Consider the following 20,859-nt stretch of genomic DNA (forward strand, 5'->3'; position numbering starts at 1 on the left):
TCTTAGCTTTAAGCAAAAACAAATTTAATTAAAAAAAAGACAGTGAAAAATAAAAATACTGAGTATCCAATCCAACCCAAAGTCCCTTTCAAACTCGACTAGCTGTTAAATTCTCTTTTTTAGCCAAAAATGGTGTAAATTCAAACTAGTATACTGTTCGAAGAAAAAAAAAAGCCAAATAAGCTTCTTTTTTCCTTCACAGATCTGAGATCCAAAATCCAAATCTAAGGTGAACTTTTAATTTTTATTTCATAATTTCTTCCATTTTATGTTAGCTTTCTCATGTTTTTGGATTTGTTTTGTTTTTTCAATGAAAATGCTAAAATTTTGTGTAAATCTGTTGTTTGTTTGGTGCAGTGTAAGCAATTACATCTAATATATTATTATAAGAGTAAAAAGCAAAGTAAAAATGTCAAGGAGGCAAGTAAGTTCCACGCGCCGCTTTGTTGACAGCGGAAACTTCCCGTTCTCTGGTGCTTTACATTCTAAATCCCGATCTTCTCCTATTTTATCTATCGCTCTTGTCGTTGTGGTAATATCTTTATCTTTTCCTTTCTTTTTTTGTGTTTTTTGAATTTTTTCAATTAATGTTACATTTTGAAAAGGAAATTAACTGGGGTAATATTTTTGAAAATGATTTACAGGGAGCTATCCTTCTCATTGGCTATGCCTATAGTGGTTCAGGTATTCTTCTTTTTTTATTGGAATTTCTTATTTGTGTTTACTTGTTTTTGTTTGTTGAATATGCTGATCTTGTTAGTTCAATTAATTGTTCACACTGTTTATACTGTTCGTGAATATAGGTAAATTCCGAGGTGAAGCAGTTAGTCGGATCGAAGGTAAATTATTCTTTTACTTTCTTCCTCATTGGATTTAATGTTCATAATGAAATTAACTCGTTAAGTTACTGATTTTTATTTGATTTTGATGTCATCGTGTCTCTTTTGAACTACTTGAATATTTAGTGGATTCATTAATGCTTTGTTTGGTAGAGTAGATAAATTGGGAGGATGAATTCACATCTTATATAAAATTTAGTTAAGATTCAATTCACATATGTATCCGAGAGCGTATATATAAGATATTTTTATTCATTGGAGAGAATATTTTGGACAAAAAAAAATATTGATCTTAGAGGCCTTACTTCTGCATCTCAAGGTTATGGAGCTTTCTTGCATTTGATACTTGTACTATAGAATAATCTCTTACAATTTGTCATAATCTTCTCCTTAAGTGCTTTCTAGACGGGTAAAAGTATCATGGAAGCCCCTATACTAGAAGTCGGATTGCATTTTGGTCCCTATACTCAAAAAAAGGGGCAAATTAGTCCTTGTACGTTAAATCAAAGAGCAAATTGGTCCTTTTATAAAAGAATTCATCTATTTTTACCTTTAAAAACTAGTTCTTGTACGTCAGCAGGACGTACGCGTACATGTCACTATCTAGTTATTCTTTTAGCCATGTTGGTTTTTAACAATACAAAGGGATGAAATTTTTAAAAGAAAAGACCAATTTGCTCTTTGATCTAATATACAGTGACTAATTTGCCTATTTTTTAGTAGAGGGAGCAAAATGCAATATGACTCTTAGTATAGGGGTTTCCATGATACTTTTAACTTTTTAGAGGAAGGAAAGTTGAAAGATAAGGTGGGATTTTATTTAATTTTGGCCCGAGGAATAAAAGGGATTATCAGAGGTGGTTATATTAGTTAGATATGGTTTGCATCTTCTGTGATAACTGGAAGACTGAAAGTTAATGATTATAATGGATTTGCCATGCTCTGTTAAGGGTGTGTTTTCATTGAGTGTAATGTTCTGAAAATCAATTATTTTCTTGTTATCTTTGTAGGTGACTATACATGCAGTCTAGAAGTTCAGAGGGCAATACCATTTTTGAAGAAGGCATATGGGGACAGCATGCACAAGGTTTTGCATGTAGGACCTGATACCTGTTCAGTTGTCTCTAAACTTTTGAAAGAAGAGGATACTGAAGCCTGGGGTGTGGAACCATATGATATAGAGGATGTTGAAGAAAGTTGCAAGAGTCTTGTGGGCAAAGGGATTGTACGTGTGGCAGATATCAAGTACCCTCTTCCCTATAAGCCAAAGTCTTTTTCTCTTGTTATTGTGTCGGATGCCCTTGATTACTTGTCTCCAAAATACCTGAACAAGACTCTGCTTGAGTTGGCCAGGGTTGCCTCTGATGGTCTCATTATTTTTGCAGGTAATCCCTTACTCTTTCAAGTTCTATATAAATTATAAAACAAGAGTTACTCAGGCCAAAAATGCTTATATCCAGATATATTTTCTTACAAAAAAGCTGTACCATAACTATAACATGATATATTTTCATTTGTCGATCAGGTACCCCTGGTCATCAGAAGGCTAAAGTGGCAGAACTATCGAAATTCGGCCGGCCAGTAAGTCCCTATATGCTAATTGAAATCAACCATAGTATATATTTAACATTCATTTGATAAAAAATCAGAACTGTTACTCAGCATTTTTGTTTTGGGGAATGTATCAAGATCAAATTTACCTTATCATTAACACATCTGTTTCGTTTCTGAAGGCCAAAATGCGGAGTTCCTCTTGGTGGATTCGTTTTTTCGACCAAATCAGTTTAAAAGAAAATGAAACTGCCGTGAGGAAGTTTGAGCAGGCTGCATCAAAGAGTTCATACCTGCCAGCATGTCAAGTATTCCACCTAAATCCATACCACTGATACAAAGAGAAAAGTCATCAAGATCAAATTTCCATTATTTTTGTTGTCATATGCATTGAAGGTGAAGTAAAAATATCTTCAGCTCTCATACAACATGTACTCTGTTGGGGAACTAAATTTGGTAAAAGAGATGTTGGTATCAATGGGTTAATGCCCTTAACATTACAGGTTTGATAGTTATTAATTCAATCGATGGGGAAAATTACATCTATTTGTTGTAGACATGCATTTATTTAGTTATATTGTTTTCTGAATGTGGAAGTAAATCTAGCTTCCCATTATGAGATTACCCATATTTCTATTTGTCTTCTTATGGCATGCTTTTTTTAATTTGATCTTGAATATGCTACTATACTTATTTGTAGGAATAAAAAACCATGTTGGCCAGTTGGATTGATCCAGTGACTATAAGAATTGGGTCCTACACAAACTGGTCAAAATCGGTTGATATTGATAGTAGGTCTCTATCCTTACTGTAATCGAGTTGAGCCGCCAAGCTCGAGTTCAAGTTTATTTGAAATTCAGAGTCTCCAAAGGTTGTTTCATTTGAGACTCATACCATCGCATAACGGGTATCAAAATTTAACAATCACTTTTAAGTTAGGATGGACACAATCGAGTCGCAATGAACTAAAATTAATGGGGCAAATCGCATGGTCTGGTTGTCATTATTTTAATATGAACCACTGCGACCAATAATTAAAAAAAAAAAAAAAAACAAGCTCATAAAGGTGAGAGACTCCTTTGATTTATCTTTTTAAAACATTAATTTTATTATATGTTTTTATCATATTTATTTTTTTTTTTGATAGAATGACTAGAATTACCCATAGTCCCTTCCCAACTCTTAAATAGGAGGATAATATACCTGCGTACACTCAAACCCACATCATCTTACATTGATAATAATGTCGACTCCTTTAATATATTAGGATAAAATGCACTGGTTGCTCATAATTTGCTAACATCTAGACCCACTTTGGATATATAACACTAGACTAAATGAAATTATTGTGGGTACATGTCTATAAATTCTAGTCACTTGAAATTTATTATGCCAACCCATGATAAATAGGGTTTAGATTTTTATATTTCGTGAAGCTCAAAACATTGCTAGTGGTAACAAATCAGAGATTAGTGTTGTAAATTTAAAATAATCGTCTTGAGATTAATTACAATTAAATGTGTTTAAATTTTGAGATAAAAATAAAAATAAAGTTACGATTAAAAATTTAGATTAAAAGTGATTTAAAATATAAGTTTTAAATTATTTTATATTTAAGAAGTGTTGTGAATATGTGAAATTATAATTTTATTGATGCGTATAGTTTATTTTAAGAGTTATTTAAATTAATCCAAGTTTATTAATAAATATTTTATAAATGTTTTTAATGATATTTACCAAATAGAATTTTAATAATTTTAAATAAATATTTTAATTAATTAATGTTGTGGTTGGATATTAGTGTAATAATACGAGGAAAAATTTATTTAATACAAATGTGTTAAAATAATTAGACTTAAAATAAAAATAATTAGTTCAAATTTAAACTTGAAATTAAAAGATAAATAAAAACACTTGTCAAAAATAAATCATCTTCAAAATAAGTAAAAGATTTTCTTTCTCTACCACAAGCAAGTCATATGAGTGGCTAAAAATGAACAATTGCGATTAGTTTATAGCTAATACATCAACTAAAACATGTGCAAAAATCAACTTCCAAGTACAATATAATTAGCGCGACTAGAAATCCAGGCCAAATCTGAAGCAGTGAACACCTTAACTATCATATTAACATGAGATTAAACCATAACTCAGTTTTCTCACTATCCAAATTAAGATTTAAAACCCAACAATGAAATAAGATTTTAGATAGGTATAAGCTGAATTGATATTAAAATGAAATTAAAAGAGATGTTTGATTAATGTTTAATATGTTTGTGGAATTAATAATATTTGATTAATATCCAACCAAGCCTAGAGAAAAATAAACATGAACATCATATCACTTGAACACTAAGGCTTTCGTAAATCAATTTAAGAACCGTCCAAAAGCCATTTTTAAGCTTCAAGAAAACGAATTTGACCTAATACAAAGTTACAAATTTGAACTATCATTCCTACTAATCTCCTCAACCCTTCAATCACACACGAAAAAACCCTACATCCCATCTTTGAATTTTATGTAGTTCAATGTTTCCACGACTTATATTCATTTTTTTTCCTTTCATATATATATTCCATGTAATGTCTTTCATTAAAATAGACTCTTAAAAGAGAAAGTAGATAAACTCGATTCAGATATGAATATCAGATATAAGTATGTGCCTGAAACAGGTATAATTAAGTTTTTCTTTTATAAGTTTTTTCATGTATTTGGAGGGTTATTAAAGGTTATGTTATGGGAGATAATCAAAGGCAAACAGGGGCCTTAACCCCTTTGGTTAGGTCGGAAAATTTTATTTTAGGCCCTTCTATAAATTAAAACATTAAATTTAAGTCTTTTTTAGCTTTTCATTAAGTAAAATTTGCATTTTTGGTGTTATAAAAGTTAATAATTTAATCTAATTTTTAACACAATATTTTTTAAAAAATTTATAATTTATCTCGATTCTCTAAATAAAATTGTTGACTTTATCCCTAATTATATTCCTAAATATAGGTCAGATACAAATATTAATATTGAGCGCTTTAAAAAATTTAAAAGTCCAAGCAACATTTTCGATAACCTTTCTTTGGGTATTGAATTAGGTTTTTAGCCACGACAAGGCATCAATGTCATAAAGAAGAAACAAAGGGATCATTTCATGGAGGGTTGGAGAGGGGCCTACGTTACTGAAGAAAAGGTTACATTAATGGTGGGATGGGTCCATTGATGTCTCCCCTAAGAAGATTGAGGAATAGACTAAAGATTAAGACAGTCTATTGGAGCTGCCCCCATATGACGGTGAAATCGAAAATTTTGAATTAAAAGATGGAAATAAAATTATAAATTTCTAAATATCAAATTACAATTTCATTATATAAATAAAGGAGTCATGACTCCTACTTATTTTTATAATTCTGACTGTAGTCTTCGACTCGACTCGACTCATCCAGACAAGGGTTTCACATTCACATGTCTACAACAAAACCACGCGGCCTTCTTCAAGTCCTAACAATGGAAAAGGGGAAAACCCTAATTGAAAATAAAATGAAGGAATTTCTGAGAAATGCTAAGCATGACAGAAAAGGAAGATGAGACAAAGTTGAATTTGCCTTTGTATATATGCAACTTGTCAAGGGGGGGTATCATGTCGGTTTCATTTACAGCCAAACCTTTCTATATATATTTACTTTTGTTAGTTTCCAAAACATGTGAAATCTACATCATAGACTAGTCGAATATACGATTTCAACACTCAACACACTAAAAAGAGGGTTCATCTCAAATTAATACATAAATAAGACTCTAAAGACAAAGGGTTTCCCCGTAATGAATGGTCCTTCAATGTAGGTTATGAATAAGCTTTAATATATTCATCCACGTAATTGGGTAAAAATAATTATTTCTTTATCAGAGTTAAGGATTGTTAGCATCTCCTAAGAAGATCATTGAACACTTGTAGGTCTTCTTTTCCGTTTGAGATCATTTTAGCTATACGGTCAGTAGATCTGTTCATGGGTCAGGTTGGAATTTTGAGAGGGTTCGAGCAAAAATATTAGTTTTGTTTAAAATATGGGTCAGGCTCGGGCTTGAATATTCAGGGCTCGAGCCCGACCTGACCCAACCCATTTTAAGTTTATAATATTTTTATACATTATGCAATTTAGAATACATTATAAAAAATAAACCTATATTAAATATATAATAAGTGTATAAAATTATTAAATATTAAAATAATATAATATAAATATTTTTTAAAAAATTTGAAAAATAATATGGATGGGCCTAAAATGAGTTTGGAATAGTCTTTTGTAAATATGGGCGGGTTTGAAGAAAATTTTAGCCCCGACCCGAACACGACCTGACCCGACCCATGAACACCTCTAATGGTCAACAACTTATTTATTATACATGTATTATCGAATATTGAATTGGATAAACATATATTATAATAGAATTTAAGGAATCTAAGCCTATCTCTTTTCTTTTCTTTTATTTTGCTTTATCATTGAGGAACAAAGATTTACCAAACTCCACCGTCCACGTGGTAGATAATACCTTGAATTTATGAGCTTACATTAAACAAAGTGGCCGACATGGATTTTATGGGGTAAGACATAAAAGGGAACATAAGGGCCACAGTTTCAAACATCAGAGTCCAAGTCAGCATGGACTTGATAGGTTGGTCAAGTATTTTATTTATGAAGTTTTATTATTGAATAATAAATGTGTGTGTATATATACCCAATAGCAATAGCTGAATCCAATCGATCTCCATTAACAACAACAATCAAAGCTTTTTTTTTTTCCTTTTATCAAACAACAATCACAAGATTGCAATAAAAGTATCATATCATATTTGGTGGCATCAAATAAGATCAAAAATGGGGTTATTGTCAAGAAAAGCCACGTGCAACTCACATGGCCAAGATTCTTCTTACTTCTTAGGATGGCTTGAATATGAGAAAAACCCTTACCATCATCTCCATAACCCTAATGGTATCATTCAAATGGGTCTTGCAGAGAATCAGGTAACTCACAATAATTCAAAAAAAAAAAACCCAGAAAAAATGGGGATTCTTTATATATATATATATATATATATAGCTTATTAAAGATGCAGTTGTTATTATTATTATTATTTGCAGCTGTCGTTTGATCTTTTAGAGACATGGTTGGCTAAAAACCCAGAAGCTGTAGGGTGCAAGAGAGATGGGCAATCCATTTTTAGAGAGCTTGCTCTTTTCCAAGATTATCATGGCCTTCCTGCATTTAAAAAGGTATAAGCTTTATAAAGCTTATAAAAATAAAGACTTCCATTTTATTTTAATGATAGAAATGAAATAAAGATGATGATATTTGTTATGAACAGGCATTGGTTGATTTCATGGCTGAAATCAGAGGAAACAAAGTGAGTTTTGAGCCAAATAACATAGTCCTCACCGCCGGTGCAACTTCCGCCAATGAAACTCTCATGTTCTGTCTTGCTGAACATGGCGATGCTTTTCTTCTTCCTACGCCGTATTACCCAGGGTATATTTTGTTAAGGACAATATTATGATTTTGGTCCCCTTATGATCAAATTGGATATTTAATCTTTTATATTTTAGTTTCACATGATTTAATTCTTTTAGATTTAGAATAACATTAATATTTAACTATTTTGGTTGAAATATTAATGTATATTTTCTTAAAAACACCTTTTCCAGCACAAAAGATTTATGTCAACCTGATACAAGAGCGAAACTAAAAACTTTTTAGAGGTGAAATTTAGTCTTAAATTTTGGGAGATCAAACTGAAATTTTATCATGCATGAATTTACGATTTCATCATTTTTAAGAAAAATATAATTTTTTAATTTTTAAGAGGCCAAAGTATAATTTTTACCATATAGTAACTTTTGATTTTAAAATTTTGAGAGGACTAAAAGGTAGATATACCATTTTGGGGGTTAGGGTCATTACCTATCTTTAATTTCACCCTTAAAATGATGAGTTAAAAGCAGTGTTTTTAAGAAAAAATTCATATACATATTTTACTCGAAATAGTTAACAATGGACTAATTAATGGGATTGTAAAAGTTGAGGATTAAGCTACTTCAAATTAATATATAGGGACTAAATGTCAAATCTTAACATTGTAGAAGGACTAAAATAAAAATTTTACCTGTAACTTTATGCATGAAATCATCAAATACGTGCTGACAAACTATATGAATTATTTTCTTCCGCCATTGTTTCACAGATTCGACAGAGATCTCAAATGGAGAACCGGTGTTCAGATAGTACCGATCCACTGTACCAGCTCCAATTGTTTTCGAATCACAGCATCCGCCATTGAAGAAGCTTATCAACAAGCACAAAAAAAAAACTTAACAGTGAAAGGAATCTTAATCACCAACCCATCAAATCCATTAGGCACAACAATGACAAGACCCGAACTAAACCTGCTCATCAACTTCATCACCGACAAACAAATCCATTTAATCAGTGACGAAATATACTCCGGCACCGTGTTTAATTCCCCAAGCTTCATAAGCATAATGGAAGCTTTAAAAGACATGAACATGGAGAAGAACAACAGAGTTCATATTGTTTATAGCCTTTCTAAAGATCTGGGTCTCCCTGGTTTTCGTGTCGGTGCAATTTATTCCAACGATCCCACCGTCGTGTCCGCCGCCGTGAAAATGTCGAGTTTCGGTCTTGTTTCTTCACAAACTCAGTACCTTCTTTCAGTCATGTTATCCGACAAGAAATTCAGGAACCATTACATTGTTAAAAACCAAAACAGGCTTTTAAAGAGACAGAGGAAACTGGTTTCCGGCCTGGAAAAATCCGGCATTCGTTGCTTAGAAAGCAATGCTGGGTTGTTTTGTTGGGTTGATATGAGACATCTTTTAAGCTCCGACACGTTTGAAGCTGAAATGGAGCTTTGGGAAAGGATAATTTACGATGTTAAACTCAACATTTCTCCTGGTTCTTCGTGCCATTGTAATGAACCAGGGTGGTTTAGGGTTTGTTTCGCTAACATGTCGGAAGATGCACTTGAACTTGCCATGCAAAGGTTAAAATCCTTCGTTGGTTCCATTGAAAAACATAATCACCAAGAGTCGGAAAAGTTAAGGAAAGAATCCCACATTGGGAAATGGATTTTCAGGTTATCGTTTCAGTCCTTCAATGAACAAGATCAACGATAAAGTCATTCAAGCCATAACTTTTACCTAGTGTGGACATGCATATATGTATTTGATAGGCGAGCTTAGAGATCCAACCCAGACTGGTGTCAACTGCATTCGGTGTGAACATATTATGGATTTAAATATATATAAGAAGAAAGGGGTAGAAGCTGTTTAGAGATCCAACCGGTACTGGGATCAACTGTGTTCGGTGTCAACATTTTATTGAACTGAGGAGGAAGGGCAGGAGTTGTTTAGAGATTTGAAGACGCCTATTCTTTATAAGTTATTTCTTAATTTGTAAACAGAGAAACTGAACTCAACCCATATGGGATTCGTAGTGTGTTTGTGCTATATCCACCATGGATGATCAAATATAGAAATAATTTATTATACTTATATAAATAGCTGTCTTCTTTCTTCTTCTTTTTTCTTTTAGGGTTCATAGTTCTCCTCTCTTAACAATGTCATATTCAAGTCTTAACACTCAATAATGTGGTTTCTTTTTCTTTATTCTACGTGTGCAACATATTTCGTCAACAAAAAGTAAGATTTTGTGGAGATTTAGATTATGAAAATAAAGGTAAAAACAGTTTTTCGATTTTGTTTCCTAGTCGATCCACCAACTATACGAAAGCTTTGGGGAGTTGCTTGCAAGAAATCTATAAATGCTTAATAGAGGTTTAGAGTTATAACGCGGTTTTGAAGCAATAAAAAATGTATAATCGCTTTTTTTAACTAAATTTGATGTTAATTTTTTTTAAAAAAGTAAAATTTCGCTATAATGTTTTTTAACAAAAATATTTACTAAAATTTTAAATTTGGCAATGGACATGGCAACTTGTGTGTGGTTCATGCTTATTTTTATGAATTTTATTTTTATCTTTTGAATTTTTAAAATTTTTATAATTTTTAAATTTTTGTTGATATGACATATACAACAAATAGTATCCTGTCAACATAAAATATACATGCCAACATAATTAAAAAATTCTTATTTTACTCAATATTTCCATTAAAAATGTAATTTGACTATTTCTAAAATTAATGATCAAATTTAATTAAAAGAACTAAATTGATAAAAGAAATACATTAAGTACTACATTTATTATTATATAGATATCATAGGTTTTAGTCATCAGGCTCTGGAATTAAGAAAGCAAAAGCATGTCAATATCGTATAGTTTGGAGATTTCGCTGTCGACGACTTAGAGGAAAATAAGGACAAAATTATAATTACTAAAAAAGTATGGAGAAAATACTAGAAAGATTCTTTTTCCTTGTAAAGATAACTGAAAAAGATAATTTTGTCGAAGGAGATACTTCTATTGGCTGTGGATCCTGATCCACAACTGACTATGTCGTGGAAAGACAAACTCTTGCAAGGACATATTGTAGTCTCCGACTCGGATCGTTCTGTGCTTTCTGCGGGGAGTGATAATGGTTTTGAGTTGCTAGAAGGAGATGCGAGTACGACCATCATTGACGGTGTTCCTGCTATCGCCTTCTCGGATCGTATTAAGGATATTCTCTTCAGAGAAACGGAAATTGAAGGTTGTAATAAGCCAATTTAGTTCGGGCTCACAAAAAAATAATAAACCTAAAATAATAAAATAAAATTCAAGTCCAGTCCAAAATTATATCATTTGACCCGATCAGAATGACTCATTACTTGAAAAGGTTGAAGGTCCATCTACAAGCTTGACACATATGGAAACATAATCTTCAATGATATGCAATTTTAGATATGATATGCAATCTTAGAAGATAAAGATTTTGTAATCTTAGAGATTTAATTTGCAGATACCCTTTAATCTTAGCCGTTGATGTAATTGATCTATACCGTTGGATTTGGGGAGGCTCAACTATGGCCTCTCCCTTCATTGTAAAACACTGGAGTTTAGAGCAATAATAATTCTTAAAAGCATTCACTCAAATTTCTCCCTCTCTTACGTACTTATTTTCTGTGGCTTGTTCTTATTTTGTTCTTCGTTCATCTTCGTTTCTTTTTAAGTTGCTTTCATTTGAGTTGGATTTTGGTGGAGGAATTTCGTTGAATCTTCATATTGTGAGAGTTAGGCTGACTTAAGCGTTTTTTTAACCTTTTTTATTTATCCATTTAATTGTTTAATCATTAATTATTCTTTTACTTTTATTCGTTTATTTATCCATCAACTTTCTTATTTACATATTGTTCATTCATTTAACCATTCTTATCATTAATCTTTTATTTTTTTCCATTTTATTTGTTTTAATATTATGTCACACATGTTGTTTATTTTTAAAACTCGTGTTATAAACCATCTATTTTAAATTGTTTGATTATTTCCTTTAAAAAATTTTTCATATATTATCAATTGCAATCTATTTTTATACTATCTATTTTTCCATATTCGCCCTCAATTTTGTTTTATTCTTATTTTTTTCCTTTTAATTCTATTTTAAATTCAATTTAATCCTCACTAGTTTGATTTAATTTGCTTGTGTTTTATTTATTTAAGTATTGATTATTATGTTTTTTAAATTTTAAATTGGATATGATTTGAATGTTTAAACTTATTATTAAATTCATCATTAATATTATCTAAGTTAATTTATTGTATATTATTAGTTTAGATTTATCACGTTTTATTATTTGTAATTTATCAATATCATTATTTTAAATTCATGGTAACATTATTTTAAATTTATCATGTATATTTATTTTAAAATTTATCATTAATATTTTAAAGTTATTATGTACTATTATTTTGGATTTATCACATATGATTACTCTAGAATTATCATAAAAAATTTAAATTTTATATGTATTATTATTTCAAATTTATTATATTTTGTAAATTATCCAATTCATTTCAAATTGTAGATATTATTTGTATTAAATTGTACATTTATATATATATATATATATATATATATATATTATTTGTTTTAATTCATGTGTTGTTTTAAACTTCATCCATATACATACTATTTATTTTGAATTATACACGTTACTTTTTTTAAAAAATTATTATTTTTCTATATAATGTATATTCTAATTTTTCTTCATTTTTTTAAAAAATTATTATTTTCTATATAATGTATATTCTAATTTTTCTTCATTCTTTATTTGCTTAAATATTTTGTATATTGTGTTTTATTAGTTGTTTTAAACAATTTACTAAATGATTTATTTCAATTCATTTCATGTCTTTGTTTTACCTTAAATTGATTTGCATAATAATTTTTAGCCTATTACTTACTTCATGTTGTTTTATTTATGTACATTTTCTTTGGAATTACGTTTGTTTTATATATTATTTCGAGTTCGATAATTATTATGTGTGTTTGGGGTTTGTACGCACATATTGTTTAGTACCCTGCCCATGTATATTATTTCATGTTCATACATTTGCTTTTCAATTCTGAACATTACATCAGAGTTAAAATTTCCGATTTATTTGCCAAAAGTTGATTATTTCATTTCATTTCATTTCGAATAAGTCGAATTTATATCATTGTTAATATTGCATTAAACTTTCGCTTTGATCCAATTTCGTAAAAAAGGGAAAATGAAGTTTGCAATATGTCGTCTTTGGAACAATGAGAAATCGTGCTCTAACTTACGGGGTTTCAATTTCCTCATCTCATTGAAGCAAGACATTAGACCCAATCTTTTGAAAATAATAATTTTCAATAAATATTTTTAAAAGGGGAATCACTTTTCAATCTTTTTTCGACATTCGACTTTAAGACATTAAACAAATAACCGAATATCCTTTTTAAACTTTAATGCATGAGACAAGTTTAGTTTCGAGGGTTAAAATCTCGTATCCTAACTTACTGGATGTGACATCTTATTACTTCGGGACAATGAGGTCTTAACATCAAATTCAATTTATTCAGGTTTTTAAAGAGGATCGTATTTTAAAATCTTTTCAAATTTTCGACATTAGGACGTTAATTAATCAATTAGGTGCCAATTTTTGGGCGTTACGAGGGTGCTAATCCTTCATCGTGCGTAACCGACTCCCGAGCCCATTTTCTCAAATTTTGTAGACCAAAATCATTATTTTAATAAATCAAAATATTTTATTAAAATGATTAATCTCAAGGTGACCCGATCACACCTCGAAAAAAGATCGGTGGCGACTCTATTTTTGTTTTAAAAGTCGACCCCATTTTTTAAAATAAAAATGGTTTCGACAACGGTCATCGTCAAACTTCTAGGGTGTAACATCGATTACAACGCCATGCATAATCGTATTCTTTTTCTTTGGAAACCAGTGAATTCTATTCGTTTAATGGACATTACTAATGGCTTTTTTTGGTTAAATTTCAGGTTGCTGATGATTACAACAGAGTTTTGACACAGGGCCCTTGGATCATCTATGGACAGTACCTGACTGTTCAACCATAGACTAAACACTTTAGTCCTTCTCAACCTTACCCTAGTGTGGTGTTGGCCTAGATTCATCTGCCGAGTCTCCCAGGATAGCTTTATAAACGGAAAATAATTGAAGCCATTGGGGGTCTCATCGGAAAGGTGGTCAAACTTGATGTCCAGACTGATAATCAGACCAGAGGCCGGTTTGCTCGTTTAGCTGTTTACATTAATCTGGAAAAGCCGTTGATTTTGCAGGTTATTGTTGACGGTGCTGTCCATATTCGACAGTGTGTTTCTCTTGTGGTAAGTATGGGCATGTTAAAGAAACATGCCCATCAGTTGCGACGGATAAAAACCCAGTGCTGAATCGTGATGAATTGTCGATCGGGGTTGCCCTTTCTAACGGGGGCAGCATAGACGATGAAACAACTAGTTCCAGAAGTAGAGAGAAGGAACCGGAGTTTGGGCCGTGGATGTTGGTGGAAAGAAAATCATCACGGTGGGGGAAGCAGGATCTTTTGGCGGACGGTTTGGCGAAACAAACTAAAAACCCGTTAGGGTCCATATTTTCATCATTAATGGTGGAGAAGGATTTAAGTGATGATGCGGGGCTATCTATTGGAGAAATTTTAAGGGAAAAAGCTAATGTGGAGGTGGCTGCTAATTCAAGGAGTTTTAAAACTAAGGTTAATAAAAAAGGTGTTGGGGGTTCTTTAGTTGATGCAGGTCATAGGGGTAATGTGGGGTTGGGCTCATCTAGGGGGCCTGTTATGAATGATAATTTGGGCAGTGTTACTGCGGAAAGCTTGCGCCAAAATTCCAAAGATTCTTTGGATAAATCTTTGGGGAAAACGCCTATGGGGTTGGGTGGTTTTATTAATAATAATGGGGGGTTTACGGCTAAATTACCTGATTCTATTTTTTTCTATTCTTCTTCTGCAGGTTCGAAGCATGCAGGTTTACAAAATAATATTCCAATTGATGACGCAAGCGTCAAGGCAATTTGGATTCTAGAAATCGGCTAATATTGAAGTTGAAGATTTGGATAAAATTAAAGCACATTACAATCTCATGTTTGATGAATCCAAAGGATTCATTGTTCCTATATTCGATAATACACTTGATCCAGGTAAGCATTCAGCAGTTACTTTAAAAAAAATGTTCAATCTAATCAAAAGGTTAAATCGGGTTCGTGATTAGTGGAGGTCCTGGATTCGGCTTTGGGTTCGAATTTAACTAGTCCTAAAGACCGAAGAAGCGATGCTAGAGACAGTGGTAGTTGAAGTAATCGAAAGACCTCTTTTGCTTTACGGGTTCGAGAGAATCGTTTTAAACCTTCTAGGAACACGCGCATTCCTTTAGCTGAGTCTATAGAGGCGATGGCGGAGCTCTTATCTCTTCAAATTCTCAGCAAGAATTTGAATGTCGAGCTAGATAGAGTAGGTTCAAATTCGGAAGACAATATTGGCTTCGAAAGCTAGGTATGATCTCCTATTTTTTAATTTTATTTAATAAATATTACTATCTTTTCGTGGAATTTCTAGGGTTGTGCAAATGTTAAATTTCCTAGAATTTTTCTAAAATTCAATATGGAGTACAAACCTGATATTGTTAGTTTGCTCAAACCGAGAGTAAGTGGGGCCAAGGCTGACAACATTATTGCTAAGTTGGGTTTCCAATATTCTTATCGTGTGGAGGCGATTGGCTTCTTTGGGGGTATTTGGCTAGATGGAAAGATTCTGTTCGCCTTGAGGTGGTCCGTAGCCATCCGCAATTCATTTTGACTCGGGTTTGGCAAATGCCCTTGTCACATCCTATTTTTATCTCTTTTGTTTATGGTAGTCCCAATAGGCAAATACGTCAATTTTTTTTGGAATAATTTGAGGTCTACAAATCCGTTTGGTTAGATCCCTTGGATTGCTATTTATGATTTCAACGCAATCCTCTCCTCTTCTGAGAAATCTGAGGGCCTCTCTAGGGGTAGGAGATTCCCACATTTTGGCGACTTTGTTGATTCAGATGAGCTTCATGATTTAGGGTTCAGAGGGCTTCTCTTCACTTGGCATAGGGGATCTTTGTTCGAGAGATTAGACCGTGTTTTGGAAAATGAGGCATGGATATGTAATTTTCCTAATTGCATGGTTTCTCACCTTTCAAAGATTAAGTCAGACCATCGCCCTCTCCTTTTGGTTCTGAATCCGAGTATTTCTCTCCCCCCGGGAAGACCTTTTAGATTTTTGATGGATTTTTTAAGGAAAATTAAGATTTCTCTGGTAATATATCTAATTCTCTTGGTAAGCTTACTCATAAACTTAAGGAGTGGAATAAACATGTTTATGGTAATATTACCACCCGTAAGATAGATCTTATCAAAAGAATTACCAACATCCAGAGGATAAGGGATTACTCTGGTCTTACCGCTTAAATCAGGAGGATTTGTCTCTTCGCCAAGAACTTGAGAGTGTTCTTCACCACGAAGAACTTCTTTGAAAGAAAAAAGCAAAGTGTAACTAGTTGAATTGGATGACCAAAACACCAAGTTTTTCTATACTCGTACTTTGTAAAGGAGGAAAAATAATCGTATTTCTGTTATTCACAATTCTGATGGTAATTGGATCTACGACCTTGAGGACATTAAAGGAGAGGTGAACGAGTTCTTTCAAAGATTGTATAGAGAAATTCTTGCGCCTTTGGGTATTTTACCTCCTAGCGGTTTTCCTCAGCTTGATCCAGTTGATATTAATTTTTTGGGGAAATCAGTGTCAAACATGGAAATTAATGAGGCTCTTTTTGATATGGCTCCTCTTAAAGCACCAAGTAGTGATGATTTTCATGCCTTTTTCTTCCAAAAGCAGTGGGACACTATTGGGGGAGCGGTTTGTGATTGGGTCAGGAAGGTCTTCGATGGAAATTCTATTGATCCTGATCTGAATAATACCTTGATCATTCTTATTCTGAAGGTTTAAAATCCTGAAGTTTTTGGTCAATTCCGGCCAATAAGCCTTTGCTCAGTTCAGTTCTATACAAGTTGATGATGAAGGTAATTGCTAATCATTTTAAGCATATCTTGCCTAAAATTATTGCGTAGAAACAGGCTGGCTTTATTGCAGGAAAAAATATCAATGAGAACATTATTTTAGCTCAAGAGGTAATTCATACTATAAGATCTTAGAAAAAAAGGGAAATAGATGGCGATTAAAATTGACTTGGAGAAGGCCTATGATAGAGTTAGTTGGGAATTCATTGACACTTCTCTCCAAGTGGCAGGTATCCCCGATTATCTTATTAATGTTATTATGTCCTCTATCTCTAATTCTACTATGCAGGTTATGTGGAATGGAACACCGTTATCTAAATTCAGACCTGTTAAAGGTATCTGTTAAGGGTGTCCTCTTTCTCCCTATCTTTTTATGCTTTGTATGGAGTGGTTTGGTCATTTGATTCAGTCTGCTATTTCGGAAGGAAAGTGGAGCCCTATTCGTCTTTCTAGAAACGGGCCTACTATTTCGCATTTGTTTTTTACTGATAATTTGGTTATCTTCAGTAAAGTAGATTCGAAGCATGATAGAGTCTTAAAAAATATTCTAGATAGATTTTGTGCATTATCTGGGCATAAAATTAACGCTAGGAAGACCAACATTTTTTTTCTAAAGGTGTGGATGAATTTACAATGGATACGTTCAGCACTACGTTTGGTTTTCAGCAAGTTCATAATCGTGGCCATTATCTTGGAGTTCCTCTTTCTCACCAGAGAGTCACTAGTAGCACTCTTTAATTCGTGGTGGAAAAAGTGCGTGGTAAGCTTCAAAGCTAGGAAGTTAAAAATCTCTCTTAACCGGGCGCATCACTTTAGCCCAATCAGTTCTCTTATCTATTCCTAGCTACTTCATGCAATCCATGATGATACCTAGGAAATTTCACGATGAGATTGAAAGTTTGGTGAAATAGTTTATTTGGGGGTCTTCCGAGAGGAAAAAGAAGATGTCTCTGGTAGGTTGGAAATCCATTTGTCAACAAAAAGTGTGCGGCAGTCTTGGTTTGAGGAAACTCTGATATCAGAATATTTTTTGTTGAAGTTGGGGTTTAAATTGGTGCTTGACAAAGAAGCTTTTTGGGTTCGTGTGCTTAGATCGAAGTACCAAATGAAAGATGAGTTACCAATTTGCATTGATAGGAATAAGAGTTCTTTTCTCTGGAAGTCTCTTTCCAAAATTTAGGCGTTACTTAGTGAAAACTTGCATTGGTCTGTTGGAGATGGTCACAAAATTAAGTGCTGGAAGGACAATTGGATTCCCGATATTGGGCCTCTGTTTAGACACACTTCTTCTAATGTAAATATGAATTCTGATTGTCTTTTGCATGAGATGATTACTGAAGATGGCTTGTGGAACTTAGATCTTTTCCAAGTTTGGTTATCAGAAGATGTGATCCAGGCTATTAAGGGTATCCCTCCTCCTCATCCTTCTAAAGGTCCCGATAAAATTTCTTGGAGTCAACTTTGCCTGGTGCTTTTTCTGTTAAAACTACTTATAAGGCTCTTAAGGAAAGAGACTAGAATCCGAGAGATGAGAAATGGAAGAATGTTTGGAAGTTTCATTGTCCTCAACGAGTCCGTATCTTTATTTGGACGATTTTACAAGGAAGAATTCTTAGTAATGTAAAAAGATTTAGGAGGGGTCTTTCGGATAATTCCTCCTATCTCATTTGTGGGTATCATTAGGAACATATTTTACACATTCTACGAGACTGTCCGACTGCTAAGGATGTTTGGGCTCAGGTTAATCCAGGTAAGTACCTTTTAAATTTGTTCTCTTTTCTTTCTCGGGATTGGTTTCTTCTTAATATGCAGGTTAATAGGTTGATTCACGAGGGGGAGCTAGTTGGGCCTGTTTTTTTGGATTGCTTATTTGGCGTATATGGAAAAATCAAATTTTATACATCTTTCAAGGCAAACCTTGAAGCTCAAAAGCAATAGTTCAAGGATCTTATAGTTGGGCGATCCATTTCTTCTCTTCATCTTAAGAAATCCCTTTTGGATGCCTTGAGCGCTCTTTTGAAGCACATACCACTGAGGAACGGGTCTATCTTAATACTGATAGGTCAGTGCAACTGGATTCTAGACTTGCTGCAGCTGGGGGGGTTGTTCGTGATAAGGAGGGAAATTAGATTGTTGGATATCATCGATTCCTTGGTAAATGTTCAGTTTTTATGCGAAAATCTGGGGTAGTCTTAACGGTCTCAAACTTGTTCAACGAATGGGTTATGACCAAGTTATCATTCATTCTAATAGCTTGGAAGTTGTTAAAGGCATTCTCGGAAGCTCATCCACTGTTTCAAATTTCGCTTTAATTAGGCGAATCCATAATATTTTATCTCAGGAAAATCAATGGTTTCTGCTGTATATTCCTTGGAAACAAAATCAAGTTGCGGATTGTTTAGCTAAGTAAGATTTGATCAAGAAAGTCAATTTGTAAATTCTTGACGTTCCCCCCGAGATGGTTCGTACCTTTATTGATAGGGATAAGTCTACGGGTGTTACTTTCGCTCAAACGTTGGTTTTGTAATTATTTAGTGTTTTCTTTTCTCACCAAAAAAAAACTTTCATTCACATGTTACATAGATAATCAACTCGATTTTCATGCGGTGGTTTTTAAACAAATCAACAAATTGTTCTCTTATCTTCATATAGCTAGTAGAAATTAAATTGCTAGAAAATTTTCATGAATGAAATGACAATCAATTTTCATGGGTTTGGTTTTTTTTTTGTCAAAAATTGGGTTGAGTAATATAAAGAGCATTAATCCTCCTACTATAATTAAATTAATTGACTTTTATAGGTTTAATTGATTTAATCGGATCAACTTAACATTGATCAGTTCTATAGGTTAAATCACTTAATTGGAATATATTATATAAATATATTTAAAATGATTAAAATGTATTATGTATGTCAATTAAGTCGATTAATCTTTGCATGCTTGACTTCTTGATAGGCCATTGTTAGACTTGTTTAAAGGCTCAGGTGTTCATCTAAGCTTAAACTCACATCCAATATTTCAGAGGGTTTGGGCAAAAATATTAGACCCAAAAAAATGAGTTGGATAAAAAAGTATACTCATTTGTAATATAAGCCAAACTTAAGCAATGATATCCCTATGTATGATATAGATACTATACATGGGCTTAATCTAAACATAACCCGACCTATCTAATAAACACATGTAATAATCATATTGTGTTTTCAATTAATAAAAAGTTTTGTGCATAATAACTCACAAAAGCTTGGGCAATTCTTTTAGGCTACAATAGGAATAGCAAAATCCAAATGGAACGAATATTTTATTTAGGTTACAATATTAAAGAACCTGATCCGTTCTGAATGGAGTAGATTTTTTTTTTTTTGAAAAGTGGATGTAAGATAAAACAAGCCGATATTTTTTTACAATAGATATGAAACTATTATGACAATTGCTTACCTTGTCCCACCCTATTTCACTATATAAAATTATTATTTTACTCTTGTATATATAATTATTAAACGGGTAAAAATGTGTTATAACATAAAATAAAATAAAAGCTCATGCTTTATGTTTACTTTTTTTTTTTTTTGAAGAACTTGCCTTCAAAAGAACCAAAAATATTAAAAATAACTAACAAAAATTAAATTTAAACAGGGCAGAATAGGGATGGTTGCATCTAACCTCTAACATTTATAGTAGTGATGCTGATTTTTTAAATTACACATTCATAACGAAGCAGGTCAGATGGTAAGATAGAGTGCGCCAACTATGAAGCCACAATGGATTTGGCAGTATTACTCCTGGCTTTGCTCCATTGCCACTCCTAATTACAAATATAAGTATAGCCACAGCTACAAATACATGTTTGAATAAGTGTAACCAAAATAAAATATTAGAAAACGCAACCAATGAACATAACTAC

The 20,859-nt window shown here is 32.5% G+C and overlaps 2 protein-coding genes across 2 annotated transcripts; both read left to right on the forward strand.

Moving 5' to 3' along the window:
* The first annotated feature begins 4 nt into the window (after positions 1-4).
* LOC105787703 (probable pectin methylesterase CGR2) lies at positions 5-3,020 on the forward strand. Its single transcript, XM_012614226.2, has 7 exons — positions 5-229; positions 358-532; positions 645-684; positions 804-839; positions 1,850-2,224; positions 2,365-2,420; positions 2,573-3,020. The coding sequence occupies exons 2-7, from the start codon at positions 410-412 to the stop codon at positions 2,723-2,725; spliced, it is 783 nt and encodes a 260-aa protein (XP_012469680.1). The 5' UTR covers positions 5-229; positions 358-409; the 3' UTR covers positions 2,726-3,020.
* A 4,236-nt stretch (positions 3,021-7,256) lies between these two features.
* LOC105789777 (1-aminocyclopropane-1-carboxylate synthase CMA101) lies at positions 7,257-9,784 on the forward strand. Its single transcript, XM_012617135.2, has 4 exons — positions 7,257-7,403; positions 7,521-7,652; positions 7,745-7,905; positions 8,618-9,784. The coding sequence occupies exons 1-4, from the start codon at positions 7,257-7,259 to the stop codon at positions 9,567-9,569; spliced, it is 1,392 nt and encodes a 463-aa protein (XP_012472589.1). The 3' UTR covers positions 9,570-9,784.
* The last annotated feature ends 11,075 nt before the right edge of the window (positions 9,785-20,859 follow it).

This window comes from Gossypium raimondii, chromosome 2, assembly GCF_025698545.1.
Source record: "Gossypium raimondii isolate GPD5lz chromosome 2, ASM2569854v1, whole genome shotgun sequence".
NCBI classification, from domain to species: domain Eukaryota; kingdom Viridiplantae; phylum Streptophyta; class Magnoliopsida; order Malvales; family Malvaceae; genus Gossypium; species Gossypium raimondii.

Bases quoted from the DNA above. Each gene is read 5' to 3' on its own strand.
- LOC105789777 (XM_012617135.2), top strand. From the start codon at position 7,257: ATGGGGTTATTGTCAAGAAAAGCCACGTGCAACTCACATGGCCAAGAT. The intron at 7,404-7,520 runs GTAACTCACAAT...TATTATTTGCAG, and splicing joins TGGGTCTTGCAGAGAATCAG to CTGTCGTTTGATCTTTTAGA. The intron at 7,906-8,617 runs GTATATTTTGTT...ATTGTTTCACAG, and splicing joins CCTACGCCGTATTACCCAGG to ATTCGACAGAGATCTCAAAT.
- LOC105787703 (XM_012614226.2), top strand. From the start codon at position 410: ATGTCAAGGAGGCAAGTAAGTTCCACGCGCCGCTTTGTTGACAGCGGA. The intron at 685-803 runs GTATTCTTCTTT...TCGTGAATATAG, and splicing joins CTATGCCTATAGTGGTTCAG to GTAAATTCCGAGGTGAAGCA. The intron at 840-1,849 runs GTAAATTATTCT...TTATCTTTGTAG, and splicing joins AGCAGTTAGTCGGATCGAAG to GTGACTATACATGCAGTCTA.